The 16,434-nt window shown below is 38.0% G+C and overlaps 1 protein-coding gene across 3 annotated transcripts in view; it reads right to left on the reverse strand.

Annotated features, from left to right (window-relative positions):
- The window catches only part of RNGTT (RNA guanylyltransferase and 5'-phosphatase), a 203,302-nt gene that overhangs the window by 169,990 nt on the left and 16,878 nt on the right, over nt 1-16,434 (reverse strand). For all 3 annotated transcript variants that reach the window (XM_081094417.1, XM_081094416.1, XM_081094418.1), the window contains exons 5-8: nt 9,625-9,700; nt 7,540-7,780; nt 7,030-7,139; nt 5,146-5,247 (exon numbers count right to left, since the gene is read on the reverse strand). In XM_081094417.1, coding sequence (XP_080950543.1) covers nt 5,146-5,247; nt 7,030-7,139; nt 7,540-7,780; nt 9,625-9,700 — 529 coding nt within the window. The remainder of the gene's footprint in view (nt 1-5,145; nt 5,248-7,029; nt 7,140-7,539; nt 7,781-9,624; nt 9,701-16,434) is intronic.

The raw sequence follows: 16,434 nt of genomic DNA on the forward strand, positions 1-16,434 counted from the left end.
CCGAGAACCATCTTCTCCCAATCCAGGACCCCTCAGGGGATGTCAGAGAACCTGTTTCAGCCCTATCCCTGCAGGCCAGGCCGAGGGAGCCCACGGATGCAAAAATCCGTGCACCAGGCCTCTAGTCTTATATAAATGTTCTAGATACACAAACAAAAGGAAAGATCTCTGATTCATTTTTAAGAGACTAGCATAAGCTTCCTATCAAAACCACACAAAGATAATACAAAAATTAGACCAATCTCACTTATAAACATAAATGCAAAATGTATCACATTGAATCCAACATCATATAGAAAAAAGATAATTCAACTTCAGAAAACCATCAGTATACTATACTAAGTGAATTAATTGATTATAGTGAAAACTCATGACTTATTTCAACAAATGGTAAAATGCACATGATAAAATTCAATGATGATAAAAATTCTTAGCAAACCAGGGATAGCAATTTTCTTAACCAGGTAAAGGCTATATAGTAAAAACCGACAGCAGCCCTAACCAGTTTGGCTCAGTGGATAGAGCGTCGGCCTGCGGACTGAAGGGTCCCAGGTTCGATTCTGGTCAAGGGCATGTACCCTGGTTGCGGGCACATCCCCAGTAGGGAGTGTGCAAGAAGCAGCTGATCGATGGTTCTCTCTCATCGATGTTTCTAACTCTCTATCCCTCTCCCTTCCTCTCTCTAAAAAATCAATAGAATATATTCTAAAAAATACAACCTACAGCAAATAGCATACTTAATACTAAAACAGAAAATCATTCCCACTGAAGTTAAAAACATGACAATACCCAATAACATATAATTTCATTGTCTAGAAGTCCTATTATAATACACATGTAAGTATGCACGCACACATACATACACTAATTATGACTGAATAGAAATAGAAATATTTTCAGATAATATATTCTACATAGCAAATACAATAGATTCTATAGTCACACTATTAGAATTTATAAGAGGGTTCAGAAAGATTGCTAGTACAATATCAACATGCACAAATAATTAAGTGTCATACTAGAGTATGAAGCCATTTGCCATGGGTGAGATGGTATGTCCAAATTCAAAGCAATGAACCTTCTCTGACTTTAGTAGGTACTAGAATTTTCTACTTGATTTTCCAAAAAAATAATTTCAAAGTTTATTATACAGCCTCCTTTCAGGACCACATGCAAACAATCAGTTAATTACAACATCAAAACATAGGTTTTTTTTTAAATTTAGTAAAAGACATGCCACATCTCTACACTGAAAATGACTTAAATAAGTGGAGGAAAATACCATGTTCCTGGGTTAGAACACTCAGTACTGTTAAATGACCATTTCCCCCAAACTGATCTCTAGATTTGAAGCAAATCAAATCTACATCTCACATAAATGTTTTACTCCCAAAATAAAGCTCCCTAAGACAGAGTGGGTATTCAAGTAAATACTTGGAGTCTTCCTTTTGTTTTTGGTAGAGCATGGTTCTGTAGTAAATGAGATATTTCCATTATCAGTCAAACACATATTGGCTCAAATTACTTCACTTAATCATTTAAGGGTCTAATAGTACTAAGACACAGATGAAAAGGGGTATACAACAGCACAGGAGGGAAAATAAACAAAAGGAAGATGGCAAAATACAAGTGACAAATTTTGCAGACTTTATTATTTTGCCCAAAGTTTGCCATGATCACAGCCTTGGATACTATGGAGAAGGCAATGTAGAAAGTAAAGAATATCTATAATATGAAACTCATCAGATCAAAACTCTGCCTCACCCCCAAATCCCCAAGCCATTTTGTAGTACAAAGCCTAGAGATAGGCACTTTTCCTCCTTACCTTTTCTTTTTCTTTTTTTTTCACTCTTTCTTCACTCAAAGAAGTAGGTAATAAACCCATCTGTTAAGACACTGTAGCCCTAGCTGGTTTGGCTCAGTGGATAGAGCATTGGCCTGAGGATTGAAGGGTCCCAGGTTCAATTCCGGTGAAGGGCATATGCCCGGGTTGTGGGCTCAATCCACAGTTGTGGAGTGTGCAGGAGGCAGCCGATCAATGATTCTCTCTCATCATTGATGTTTCTCTCTCTCTCTACCTCTCCCTTCCTCTCTAAAATCAATAAAAATATATTATTTAAAAAAAGACATTGTTACATATCTATTAAAAATATACATCTCAACAAAACTCAACTTAGGCTGATCCTTACTACCAATTTAATAGATTCTGAAATTAAATATTATTTCAACATTCTGAAAATAAGCAATGAAGCTAATTTTTACTTATTCTTCAAAAAATACATATGCCCAGGAAAGAGGGCATAAAGAGGCAAGGCATTCATATCCTATATATCTGAATCTTTAACTATATCTATCCATGCTTATAGATTCATCCATGTAGAATGAATATTCCTAGAAGAACATAAGGCAAACTTAAATTTTTAATTTTATTTCTTTATACTGTTTGAATTTTTTATCATACATTTATCTTAGTTTTCTGAAGCTAGTTCACTTTTAAAGTAACTTCAAAATACTGTGAACAGCCAGCCCAGCCAGTGTGGTTCAGTGGTTGAGCATCATCAACCCATGCACCAAGAGATCACTGGTTCGCTTCCTGGGTTGCAGGCTCAATCCCCAGTAGGGGGCATGCAGGAGACAGCCAATCAATGTTTCTATCTCTCTCCCTCTCCCTTCTCCTCTCTAAAAAAGATCAATAAAAAATATAAATGGATAAACACTGTGAACAAATGAGCATCTATATGTAAATATATAAAAAATACATGTAAGACATACTTTATTTGAACTCACTACACCAAGCATTAATATTAAAACAATAACTATACCCAATAGAATAAAGTCTCAATACCACAATGATAGTAGTGATGATAAATCTTTAGGTGATAAAAATGACTATTTTTATTTTCTTCTTTTTGTTATTTTCTGAATTTAATGAATTTTGTTATCTACAAAATAAAATTTTTAAAAAGCTAAAAATTACTAAGTTGAAGAGACTTTACAACAAATGAAAGAAAATGTGATGATATATTCCCAACTGATAAAAATATAATTACTAGAAAGTATATCATGTTGAAATATCATTATTATTATAATCAAGTTGTATCTGCCCCTCTACATATCTCCATATGTATCTTTTTATTTTTTAATCCTCATCTGAGGATATTTTTCCATTATTTTTAGAGAGAGTGGAAGGGATTGAGAAAGACAGAGAAAGAGAAAAACATTGATGTGACAGAGAGACATCAACCCTTGGTCAAAGCTCTATCCACCGAGCCAAATCTGCCAGGTCCATGTGACTCTTCAAGGTCACCACAAATTAAATGTAGATGAAGAAAGAATAATACAAAAAGTATAATTGCCACGCTGACATTCAAAAACTGCTCATAAAAATTAAATGCAATCTATATCATCTTCAAAATAACATCTAAAAATTAAAATATAAAAGCAGGATCTTAAAGATATATCTACATTCCCCTTTTTTATTGCAGCATTATTCACAATAGCAAAGATATGAAAACAACCTAAATGTCCATCAACAGATAAACAGACAAAGAAGACATGGTATACAGCACCCCCTTTTATCCAGGGGGGAATAGGTGCCAAGACCCCCTGTGGATGCCTGAAACCACAAATATTACCAAACCCTATATATACTATGCTTTTTTCCTATATATACATACCTATGATAAAAGTTAATTTATAAATTAGACAGACATTAACAATAAATATTAATAAGATAAATACTGTATATCATTTATACATGAAATCTGAAAAAGCCGAAATCATAGAAACAGATACTAGGATGGTGGTTACCAGAGACTGAAAGGGTGATGGAAATGTGGAGATGTTGGTAAAATTCCAGTTGTAAGACAAATAAGTTCTGGTGATCTAATGTACAGTATGGTGGTTATAGTTTTTAATACTGTATTATACACTTGCTAAGACAGTAGATCTTAAATTTTCTCATCACAAAAAAGAAATGGTGATTATGTTAAGTGATGGAGGTGTCATATGCTATGACAGTAATCATTTTACAATATATAAGTACATCAAATCAACATATTGTACACTTTAAATTACCCAAGATATATCGATTATACCTCAATAAAGCTAGCGGAAAACTAAAATATATGTGCACTCTTAATTATTCTAAAACATTTTTCTTTGTTATGAAAAAGTTAATAGGACTCCTACATTAATATCTGAAAAATAATTATTTCAACTATCAATGACCAATTGCTAAATGAAGATTTACTACATACATATAGATATCAAAGCTGTAAAAATATGGATTATAAAACAGAAAGAAAGAGTTAAATATTATTGAGGAAACACAAAACTTATATTAATATTTTAAAACTTAGGAATATGAAATTTGAAACTAAGCTTTTGTTGTAAGAATACAGCCTGAAGAGTGTATAAAATTACAAAAAGAATTAGCAAGGATTAAAAGAAAATGAAAAACCTATTCAAAGAAATAAAATATAGAATGAATCAAGGAGAGCTGGTAATATTTAGATTATAAACTGACAGCACATCTGTTAATTTTTTTTGTTTTGTTGTTATTAATGCTCAGCCGAGGATATTATTCCACTGACTTTTAGAAAGGAAGGGAGGGGGAGAAACAGAGCGAGAAACATCAATATGAGAGAAGCATCAATTGGTTGACCCCTGGCACATGCCCCAAACCAGACCAGGGTTCAAGCCCTCAACTGAGGTACATGCCCTTAACCAGAAACGAGCCCAGAACCCTTCAGTCCTCAGGCTGATGCTCTACCCACTGAGCCAAATCAGCTAGGGCACATCTGTTAATTTTAGGAGTTCCCAGGAACCATTAAAGACAAGGTGGGCACCAGATATACCAAATAGCACAATATTATCAAGGGGAAAAACACTTTCAAACTTAAATTTGGTATGGATTTATGTTAAACTAACAGAACTCTAAAAGCAAAAATTTAGCAGAATGAGAATATTACATAGCTAAGAATACTAGCAAAAGAAAAACTATCCAAAATTTGAAACATGCCTTATTTTGTTGTTCAAGTCAGAAATTCACACTCCCCAGAGTGCAAACCTTCTCTAACAACAAAGCAATTTTCTTCAAGCATTAGGGTTATTTGTATGACTATTTCTAGAAGCAGAACTTACCGAGTACCATCTGCTTTCCAGCTTACTTTATATGGATTCTGCTCTAAAAGTTTAATATTTTGCTTGTCCATGGAAACAGGCTGTGCTCCAGGGAATCCAGACCTTAAAGAAGAACATTTTATTGTTATGGCTGGTATCCACAGAAAACACTGCATGTCTGAAACCAACCTCAAGAGTCACATTTTTATACAATGTTCGCCCTATCATGAGATTAATGTCAATTGGAAAAATATTAGATTTCACAAGAATACTAACTAACGGTTATCATTTTCTTGACATTTTAGAACATAAGTTATCAAGATTCTAATGGCCACTACTATACCTATTGAGCTAATCCTATATAATAAAGTGGTAATATGCAAATTGACCATCACTCCAACACACCAGGTGGCCGCCACAAGATGGCCTGCAGGGGAGGGCAGTTGGGGGGACCCAGGCCTGCAGGGGAGAGCAGTGGGGGCAACCAGGCCTGCAGGGGAGGGCAGTTGGAAGGAACCAGGCATGCAAGGGAGGGCAATTGGGAGTGACCAGGCTGGCAGGGAAGGGCACTTGGGGGGGACCAGGCCTGCAGAGGAGGGCAGTTGGGGGGGACCAGGCCAGCAGGGGAGGGCAGTTAGGGACAGCCAGGCTGGCAAGGGAAGGCAGTTAGGAGTGACTGGGCCAGCAGGGGAGGGCAGTTGGGGGCAACCAGGCTAACAGGAAAGGGCAGTTGGGGGCAACCAGGCCAGCAGGGGAGGGCAGTTGGGGGTGACTAGCCCAGCAGGGAAGGGCAGTTAGGGGCAATCAGGCCAGCAGGAGAGCGGTTAGGCATCGATCAGGCTGGCAGGGGAGTGGTCAGGCTGGCAGACAGAAGCGGTTAGGGGCAATCAGGCAGGCAGACGAGCGGTTGGGAGCCAGCAGTCCCAGATTGTGAGAGGGATGTCTGACTGCCCGTTTAGGCCCGATCCCTACAGGCAGTCAGACATCCCTCAAGGGGTCCCAGGTTGGACAGGGTGCAGGCTGGGCTGAGGGACACACACTCCCTGCCCTGCACAAATTTCGTGCACCAGGCCTCTAGTTTTTAAATATACACATGATCTAAATAGTAAAACAGGTACATTTACACGTCTTTTAAATCAGGAAGAAGTTTAAATCTTGCTTTAGTTATTCTACATTATTCTAGACCTCATATTGCTCCATCATGACACTGCCAGCTTGGCATAACTATACAGGGTTGGCAAGTTTCTCCCCAAAAGATGCCCAGAAGTGACAAAACCAGAGAAATGTAGATCAAGATTAAAGGACTCTGGCAAGGGTTTAACACAACACTAAAATCAGTATTTCTTCATCATCATTTTCATCTTTTATTTAAAATTATTTCTAGGTGATTGACCTGTATATACCAGTCAAAAAGTTACTTATAATAGGAATTTTTAGGCTGATAGTCCTGTTTCATCATGTCCCAGCTGTATTATAATTTTCGCCATCAGACAGCAACAATCAACAGTAATGTTCACAGACCAAGATCAGAGAACAAGAGATAAGAGCAGTGACTTCTCTCCTGAATCCTACTGAATGAAATATGGGCATATTCAATTTTTATGTCTTCTCCCTTAATACCATAAGGGCAACCCAAACATTAATCTGCAACAGTAGATTCAAACATACAAAACATTTTGTACTATAGTAACTTTCTAATCCTTTAGAAAGACATGTGAGTCAACTAATTTTTGACTCAACTGTCTATTACACTGCTTGTCTTGAGAAAAACTCTTAAATCTTTGTAAGCACTCTATGTAAAAATACAAATTTCAAGAAGCAAAGAAACTATGTTAATGTTTGCTTCAATGTTAAGTGTTGCAAAGTAAGAATAAATTTTATTTAAAACAGTAAAATATTTATTACCCTTCCCAGCCACAGAATTGACGACACTTCTGCTGTACTTCTCCTAACTTCGGTTGAGTTGTTACTTGAGTTACACCTTTAACCGTTATACCTTCTAAGAAAATAGCACCCTTAAAATAAAAGGAAAATGTTTTATTAGAGTTTAAATACATTTATGAAGATTAGAATGAGAGACAGATAATTTTATAAAGCATTTGTAAAATTTTCACTAAATATTTAATTGGAATTTCATAATACTTTGCAAAGAAATAGTAAATTCTGAGTCCAATGTATAAGAGATCCTTGGTTTACCCAAGAAACAAAAACAGGATGAATTTACGTAACAAACTTTTCTTGTAGAAAAGGCAAGGAGTCATGGCTATCAAGAATCTTTATAAATAACTAGAATGAAATAACCTCACATATCTAGTAAAAGAAAATAGTCAACATTCCATTTTCATAAATCTCATGAAGATTTTCATAAATCTGATGAAGAAAAAAGGTAAAGACTATAATATTTTTATTCATTACCAGTTTTAACCGTTCTTTTCTCCTTTTGCCAAAAGAGGCACTTGACCCAGGTTCTGGTTCCTTCTTTCCATCCTCATCCTCATCTTCCTCTTCATCATCCTCAAAACACCAATCTGGCAATACAGGTGGGGCTGGTGCTTCCTCTATATCACCATAGCGACGAAAAAGTTCTTTCAAATAATCACCCTTATAAATTCCTGGTGGTCTTGCTTGAGCAAAAGTGGCAACTGCTGCTTCAATACTATGGAAAACAAATACCATGCGATTTCCTCACTACTCTCCATTTATGCAGATTTTTCAAAACTTACTATAATAATAAAAGCACAATATGCTAATTAGACCAAACGTCCTTCTGGATGACCTTCCGGATGAAGCCAGGGCTGCGAGGGAAGCCAGAGTCCCGGGTGCCAGAGGGAAACTGGTGTCAGCAGCCGGGGAAAGGAAGGCCCACTCTTGCACGAATTTCGTGCATTGGGCCTCTAGTTTATTATATTTAAGGCACCATATGATTTATAATGGACAAATCAGTCCCACTCTTAAGGCATTCAATCTATTAAGGGACAAATTCATTCTGAAACAGTTTGAACATAAGGTACATTGATAATTCCTAACTCTAGAAGTAAATTGCAATGAGTGTATAGAAGAGACCTGTATTAAGTCTGTGAAGAATTTAAATAAAGCTTTAAAGATTGAGGTCTTTGACTGAGGTTTCCTGACTCTTAAGGAAAAATGTCAAAAAAATTTGAAGAGCAGTATCAATAAAAGTTAAAAAGCATGCTGGTTTTTAAGGAACTTTCAACAAACCCAGTTAATATGAGCATAAGTCATCAGAGAAAGGTTAAGCATAGGCTGAATCTGACACAGGATTCTGAGGTTATTGTATAGAGTAGCAATTTTCAACCCATGTGCCATAAGAATTTTTAAAACATGCAAATACCTATTTAGTCAGGACAAAGACATCTTTTCCCATAGATTGTTAAATTTAAAAAATGACAACAGCCAACACAACAATAGCAATTCAGTGTGAATGAATCAAAGTTATTCCTATCTTTTTGTCAGATTGGCAAAAAATATATTTGTTGGTGTGCTGCAGAATTTTAGTCATTAGTTTGTGTGCCATGAGATGAAAAGGTGGAAAATCACTGGTGCAGAACATCTGAAAGGCCAGAAAGGCTGCCCTAGAAGTGCATGCAGAAGAGAACCACTAAGGATGCATGACAGGGAAATAAAACATACAATCTGATGTGTACTTCTGCTGATTATATTCAGAGAAGGACCTACTGTGTGGAAGGCTTTGTAAACAAAATAATAACCCTCAACGGGTAAATGAGGAAATTAATATCCCATTCTCTCAGGAATTTTTGAGTAACTAACGTTCTAATGTCTCAAGATTTAAAAAGGTATTTCACTAAAATAAAAACATGCAGATTGGTTTAAATAGCAACACTGTCCCCAAAATAACCTCTCTACAAAATCTTCTGTTTTTCCTAGTACTTAACAGCTATAAAAAGGTACTATTAAAAATTATTAAAAAAAACAACAGCAGGAACTTCCAAAGGTGAATATGAACATAAAATATTGGAAGAATTTGTGTCTCATAAGAGAAAAACATCTGGAAAAGAAAATACATAGAATATGGGGTCCATGAGCACTCAACTAAAGTGCTACTTAGTAGAAAAACACCAGTGAATGGTATTCTAAAGATTAACCAAACTAAAATGAAAAAAAAATCAAATTATATTAATCATGACTTCACCAAAGATTTGGCAATATAAAGCACTAAAACTAAAAAGAAAATGAATGAGCCCGGCAGTGTGGCTCAGTTGGCTGAGCAATGTCCCATGCACCAAGAGGATGCTGGTTCCATTCCTGGTCAGGGTACATGCCCAGATTGCAAGCTCAATCCCCAGTAAGGAGCATGCAGGAGGCAGCCGATTGATGTTTCTCATCAATGTTTCTAACTCTCTCTCTCTCCTTTCCTTTCTCTCTAAAAAAAAATCAATAAAAACATATTTTTTGATATCAATGAAATTTTTTTATCCATTACTAAATATGTCTCCTCCCATTATTACAAGAAACAAATACCTCCAATCCATTTTCTCCACCAAAAAGGCACATATGAGGAAACCGGTACGATTGAAGCCATGGGTACAATGAACACCTAGAAAATAAAGTAGCATTGTTTTAAAATTTTTTCACTTCAGAAGTCACATTTTACTTTAAAACTCCAATCTGCAATCAAAACATTTCAATCATTTTATAAAATATCTACATTTTAAAAAAACTCAGCCTCTCTTATAATTATTACTAACTTGTCAGTTGAAGTTGCTTCGAATCTAATTTATAGCACTAGCTAGAAGTTTAAATGTAATACATATTGATTTATTATAAGGTACTGACTTATTGGTTACAAATTATCTAGATCTAAAGACTTCTCCTAACACAAAGATTTCAAGCATTTTAAATAAGGGGGCATTTTCATCAAGCACACAACTCTAAGGGGACACACACACACACACACACACACACACACACACACCCCTACCTGACTGAATACAGAAAATAACTGATATACACTAAAAATAAAACTACTTTGAAGTTCTCTAGAAACCATCTGACTGTATCTTTATATTACGTTATAATCTTTCAAAAAAAACTTTTAGAAGAAAACCTGCTGAGAAAAAAATTTTCTTTTTCTTAAACCTCTTTTCAGGACATATTTGAGATCAGTGTGATCCTACCTCCATGTTCTGAAAAGCTGCAAATGAGCTTCATAAATTCTAAAAATAATTGCATTTTTAAGTCATTTTAACTACTTTGAACAAGTAATAATAACAGGTTGATGGACATTACCAACATGACAACTTTACTGCCAGGGTTAACTCACTCTCCTGAAAACCTCAAAAAAAAAGGCTTTCCTGTAATTTCTGTTTAATGGTAGGCTACCCAGGTATTTAAGACTACGTCTTTTTACTTATTTTTTAAATATATTTTTATTGATTTCAGAGAGGAAGGGAGAGAGAAAGAGAGATAGAAACATCAATGATTAAAAAGGATAATTGATCGGCTGCCTCCTGCACAACCCCTACTGGGTATCAAGCCAGAAACCCGGGTATGAGCCGCAGGGCGATCAGGGGGTTGGGGCGCCTTCCCCTGTCAGGAACAGAGCAGGGCCGATAGGGAGGTTGTGGCCCCGCCCCCATCACACACACAGCCACAGGGCGATCAGGGGGTTTGGGCGCTGCCCCCTGTCACGCTGATCCTGGTGCTGGGAGGCATATTACCCTTTTACTATATAGGATAGAGGCCTGGTGCATGGGTGGGGCTGGCTGGTTTGCCCTGAAGGGTGTCCTGGACCAGGGTGGGGGTCCCCACTGGGGTGCCTGGCCAGCCTGGATGAGGGGATGATGGCTGTTTGCAGCTGGTCACATACCCTTCAGGGTGGGGGTCCCCACTGGGGTGCCTGGCCAGTCTGGGTGAGGGGCTGAGGGCTGTTTTCAGGCTCGCAGGTGACTGAAGCTCCCAACTGCTCCTTTTTTTCTTTTCATTCTCGGCCAGCTTTAGCTCTGGCTCCAGCTCTTGAGGCCTCTGCTGGGTTCTATAATCGAGACACTGTATCAACTCCAGCTCTGAGATCCCTGATCACTGAAAGCTGGTTTCTGGGGTTTTGTTTATCTTCTATATTTGTTACAATGTTTCAGACTGCAGGCTCAGAGGCTGGCAAGGCAGGCGGGGAACGTTGGAGTCCTCCGTCACTGAAGCAAGCAAGCCTCATGTTAGTTTCAAGCTGCCTGGCTGCCGGCCGCCATCTTGGCTGACAGTTAATTTGCATATCTCGCTGATTAGCCAATGGGAAGGGTAGCAGTCATACGCCAATTACCATGTTTCTCTTTTATTAGATAGGATACTACTATTTCTGCCAAAAAGCCCCTTCAAAGCCCCCCCACCTCCCCAAACTATACCTTTCTTTCTGTTGTATATTTTTCCTCCTGACTTTTTGAAAGATTGATACTTTATTCTTATTCACTTTCTTGCAATCTGGAGCCCTGCCTCTGCACTCTTAAATCACGGCTTTCAGTTCTAAGCATTATGTGACATTTAAACAACCAAGCTCTAATGTCTTGAATCGTCCTTTTTTCTTTGTTTTCTGACACAACCATCTTTGTTTATGGTTGCTCTGTGTGTGACAGGGTGCGGCGCCCCAACCCCCCCCCCACCCCCCCAACGGGCCCTGCTCTGCATGTGATGGGGTAGAACCATAACCTCCCCATCGACCCTGCCCTGAGTGTGACAGTGGCGGCGCCCCAACCCCCTGATCCGCCCTGCTGTGTGTGACAGGGGGCAGTGCCCCAACACCCCTATCGGCCCTACTCTGTGACAGGGGGGAGGTCCTCAACCCCCTGATCAACCCTGCTCTGTGCGTGACAGGGGGGAGCTCCCCAACCCCCGGAAGGGCCCTATTCTGTGCATGACAGGGGGGAGCTCCCCAACCCCCTGATCAACCCTGCTCTGTGCGTGACAGGGGGGAGCTCCCCAACCCCCCTGATGGGCCCTGCTCTGTGTGTGACCAGGGGGAGCTCCCCAACCCCCTGATCGAGCCTGCTCTGTGCATGACAGCGTAAGGAGCCCCAACCCCCGACGGGCCCTGCTCTGTGCGTGACAGGGGGTGGCGCTGCAACCTCCCCATCGACCCTGCCTTGAGTGTGACAGGGGGCGATGCCCCAACCCCCCAATCGGCCCTACCCTGAGCGGGACTGAGGGTGCTCTGTGCATAACAGGGGGCGGCGCCCCAACTCCCCAATCGGCCCTGCTCTGAGCCCAACCAGGGGCTGCACCTAGGGATTGGGCCTGCCCTCTGCCACCCGGAAGCAGGCCTAAGCCAGCAGGTCGTTATCTCCTGAGGGGTCCCAGACTGCGAGAGGGCACAGGCCGGGCTGAGGGACCGCCCCCTTCCCCCCGAGTGCACAAATTTTTGTGCACCGGGCCTCTAGTCTATATATATAAAAGGCTAAGTGAACGACCATCCAACTGTCCAACCAACCAGTACATATGACGCACATTGACAATTTAAAAATAAACATTGACTCGCACAGATGCAATACATATAAAGCTCTCACTGGTGCCAGTGTAGACAGAGTAGGAAAATTCCTATTTGAACCCATTTTCAGACATGGTAAGTTATGTTGCTGTCACTCAAGTTCGAAAGGGCGTGTGAAGTTAAAGTTGTAAATACTTCATCACAAGGGAAATTAGCCTCCAATCAGAAGCCACTGCCCATCCTTCTGAAAAAACTCTCACTATACCTGAGGACGATTGCCTGGGGGCAATTCAAGTCAGAATACTATTAGTCTGTAGGCAAGAGGCAGTCTCTGGAGGCTTTGAGTCTTTGTCTGATCCAATTAGCCCGAAACAGCCTTTACCACTGTCCTGCACTAGAGATTGAGAGGTGTAGAGGATCTACCTAATACATAATCACAAACACAAACAGACAACCAAAATGAGGAAACAAAGAAACAAACACCATATGATAGAACTAAAGAATTCTCCAGAAGAGATAAATGAAGCAGAGATAAGAAATTTAACTGAAACAGAGTTCAGAGTAATGATGTTAAAAATGCTCAATAGTATAAAAAAAGATATAGTAACTATGAAAAAAGAATAGTCTGAGATAAAGAATGACATAACACAAATAAAGAACACATTGGAAGGAATACACAGCAGATTAGGAGAAGCTGGGGATCGAATCAGTGAATTAGAAGACAGAGTTGAAAATATCACTCAATTAGAGAACCAAAAAGAAAAACCAATTAAAAAACAGGAGGACAATTTGAGGGAGCTGTGGGACAATGTGAAACATAACAATATTAGAATAGCAGGTGTGTCAGAAAAGGCTGAAAGGGAGAAAGGAATAGAGAAGGTGTCTGAAGAATTATGGTAGAAAACTTCCCTAACCTGGTAAAGGAAAAAGTCACAAAAGTTCAGGAGGCACAGAGAACCCCAAACAAGAAGAACCCAAACAGACCTACACCCAGACACATCATAATTAAAATGCCAAAAATTAAAGACAAAGAGAGAATCTTAAAGGCAGCAAGAGAAAAGAAAACTGCTACCTACAAAGGAGTTCCCATAAAGCTGACACCTGATTTCTCATCAGAAACTCTACAGGCCAGAAGGGGATGGCATGAAGTACTCAAGATAATAGAAAGCAAGGATCTGAGACTAAGATTACTATATCCAGCAAGGCTATCATTCAAAATAGATGGTCAAATAAAGAGTTTCCCAGACAAAAAAAGGCTAAAAGGAATTCATCACCACCAAGCCAGCATTACAAGAAATGCTAAAGAGGTTGCTCTAAGGGATTGCTGAGAAGAAACAGAGAGAGAAACCTAGCCATACAGAAATAAAATGGCTATAAATAAGTACCTCTCAATAATAACCCTAAATGTAAATGAATTAAATGCTCCAATCAAAAGGTGTAGGGTAGCTGAATGGATTAAAAAAAAACATGACCCAACTATATCCTGTCTACAAGAAACCCCCTCAAAACAAAAGACACACACAGGATGAAAATGAAGGGATCGGAAAAAAATTTTCCATGCAAATGGAAAAGAAAAAAAAAGCTGGAGTAGCAATACTCATATCTGACAAAATAGACTTTAAAATGAAGGCCATCACAAGAGACAACAAAGGTCACTATATCATACTAAAGGGGTCGATCCAACAAGAGGATATAACCCTGGTAAACATTAGGTGCACCTAAATATGTAAAAAAAACTTCTTGAGGACTTTAACGGAGAGACAACAATACAATCATAGTTGGGGGCTTTAACACCCCTCTGACTTCCCTGGACAGATCTTCCAGACAAAAACTTTAACAAGGAAAGAGAGATTCTAAAGGAACCACTGGATCAGATGGATTTAAGACATTTATAGAACATTTCACCACAATGCAGCAGGATATACCTTCTTCTAGTTATTCACAAAAGTATGGAGTTTTCTCAAAAAAATTAAAAATGGAACTCCCATTTGTCCCAATAATCCCACTTCTAGGAATATATCCCAAGAAATGAGAAACACCAATCAGAAAAAATATATGCACCCCTATGTTCACAGCAGCACAATTTACCAGAGCTAAGATTTGGAAACAGCCTAGTGCCCATCAGCAGATGAGTGGATTAAAAAACTGTGGTACATCTACACAATGGAATACTATGCTGCAGTAAAAAAGAAGGAACTCTTACCATTTGCAACAGCAAGGATGGACCTGGAGAGCATCATGCTAAGCAAAATAAGCCAGTCAGAGAAAGATAAATATTATATGATCTCACTCATTGGTGGCATATAATGAACAACATAAACTGATGAACAAAAATAGAACCAGAGGGGGGGAAAATTTACTAGAATATAACAAAAGTAATCCTGTTATTTGCAGATTTTTAATATTTCCTACAACTTTTGTGATATCATACTATGTTAGTACAGTTTTGGTAATATTATTATACTTAAAATCCTTTTATTCTTGAAATGTTAATGTTCATTGCATGTAGTAATATTATATGTAAGACCATTTTTCTCAAATAATTGGTTTATTGCATGTAGCATATTTAAAATCATTTTTCTTGAGCTATTAATGTTTATTGCATGTAACTATTATATTTAAGATCATTTTTCTTCAAATAAAAAAAACTGAAAAAAATAAATGAGTTTAATTTTCCCATGTCACAGATGTTCACTGTTGTTCACAAGTATGCTGCAGCAAGAATGTGTGCAAGGCTAATGAAAATTCCATCACAGATACTAAAACACAATTAAAATATTGTAAAAGCAGGCCAATACTTTCAGATCCTAGGGACACTTAAATTGATTCTTTACTACCTTTTATTTCAAAAGGTGTTACCAGCAACCAGCTCATTTTGTCTTCAGAGCATTACTATCATAAATAATTGCCAACATAACCTGTGCTCCAAAACTTGGTAGGCCCAAAGCAAAGGCTTCCACTTCAATCCACATGAACAGAACCACTACCCATGATATAAAACATATATAATATATATTGTAGCAGAGTTCTATAATTTTTATAACCTGTAAAATACTCAATATAGAAATGTTTCCTATCAGTTCTCCCAAGAATTCAACTAGACAATTTATAGTAAGGATTTACTTCTTTTTCTAAATGTGTTAATTCTGAAATCATGACATCTGATTCCAAGTGCTAAGACTTCTTGACTGCCCTCCTTTGAATTCTTCAAGTATATTCAGCATATACTGTTATAATGGCTGCTCTCAAATGAGAAAACAGTTGTTTCTAATCATTCAAATAAAGGCCTCAGTGTTACTTTAGGCTATATATCTTCTAGTCATATACCTAAATATATGTGCATGTATGTGTACTTGTTGCACATATTCATGTGTGTGTATTATGTAAACATACATATCACAATGCTATATCATATATTCCCATATTATTGTTCTTCTGTTAAATAGCAGATGCATACTGTACAACGTAAATGACTGCTTTTAAGAGATATGCAAGCTGCTTCCAGTTTTTTTATTACAAACAAAGCTGTGATGAAATTCCTTTCTCATAAATCTTTGTATTCATATCTGACTTCCTTAAAATAAAGTCTTAGATGTGGCCTTGATGAATCAAAGTGTATAAACACTTTTAATGATATTGAGAAACATCATCAAATTGTCCCTCCAGAAAGGGTGTGCCAATAAACACTCTAATTAACAATATATGAGTGCACCCATTTTATCCAGTTCTTTATAATTTTTTAGATCTTTGCCAATTTGATGGGGAACAGTAACATATATTTTAATTCGTATCTTTTATTAACAAATGAGAACCAAAAAAAATCATGTTTCTTGACTACTTGTGTTTCATCTTTTAAA

The sequence above is a fragment of the Myotis nattereri genome (assembly GCF_964212035.1).
Source record: "Myotis nattereri genome assembly, chromosome: 6".
Lineage (NCBI taxonomy): Eukaryota > Metazoa > Chordata > Mammalia > Chiroptera > Vespertilionidae > Myotis > Myotis nattereri.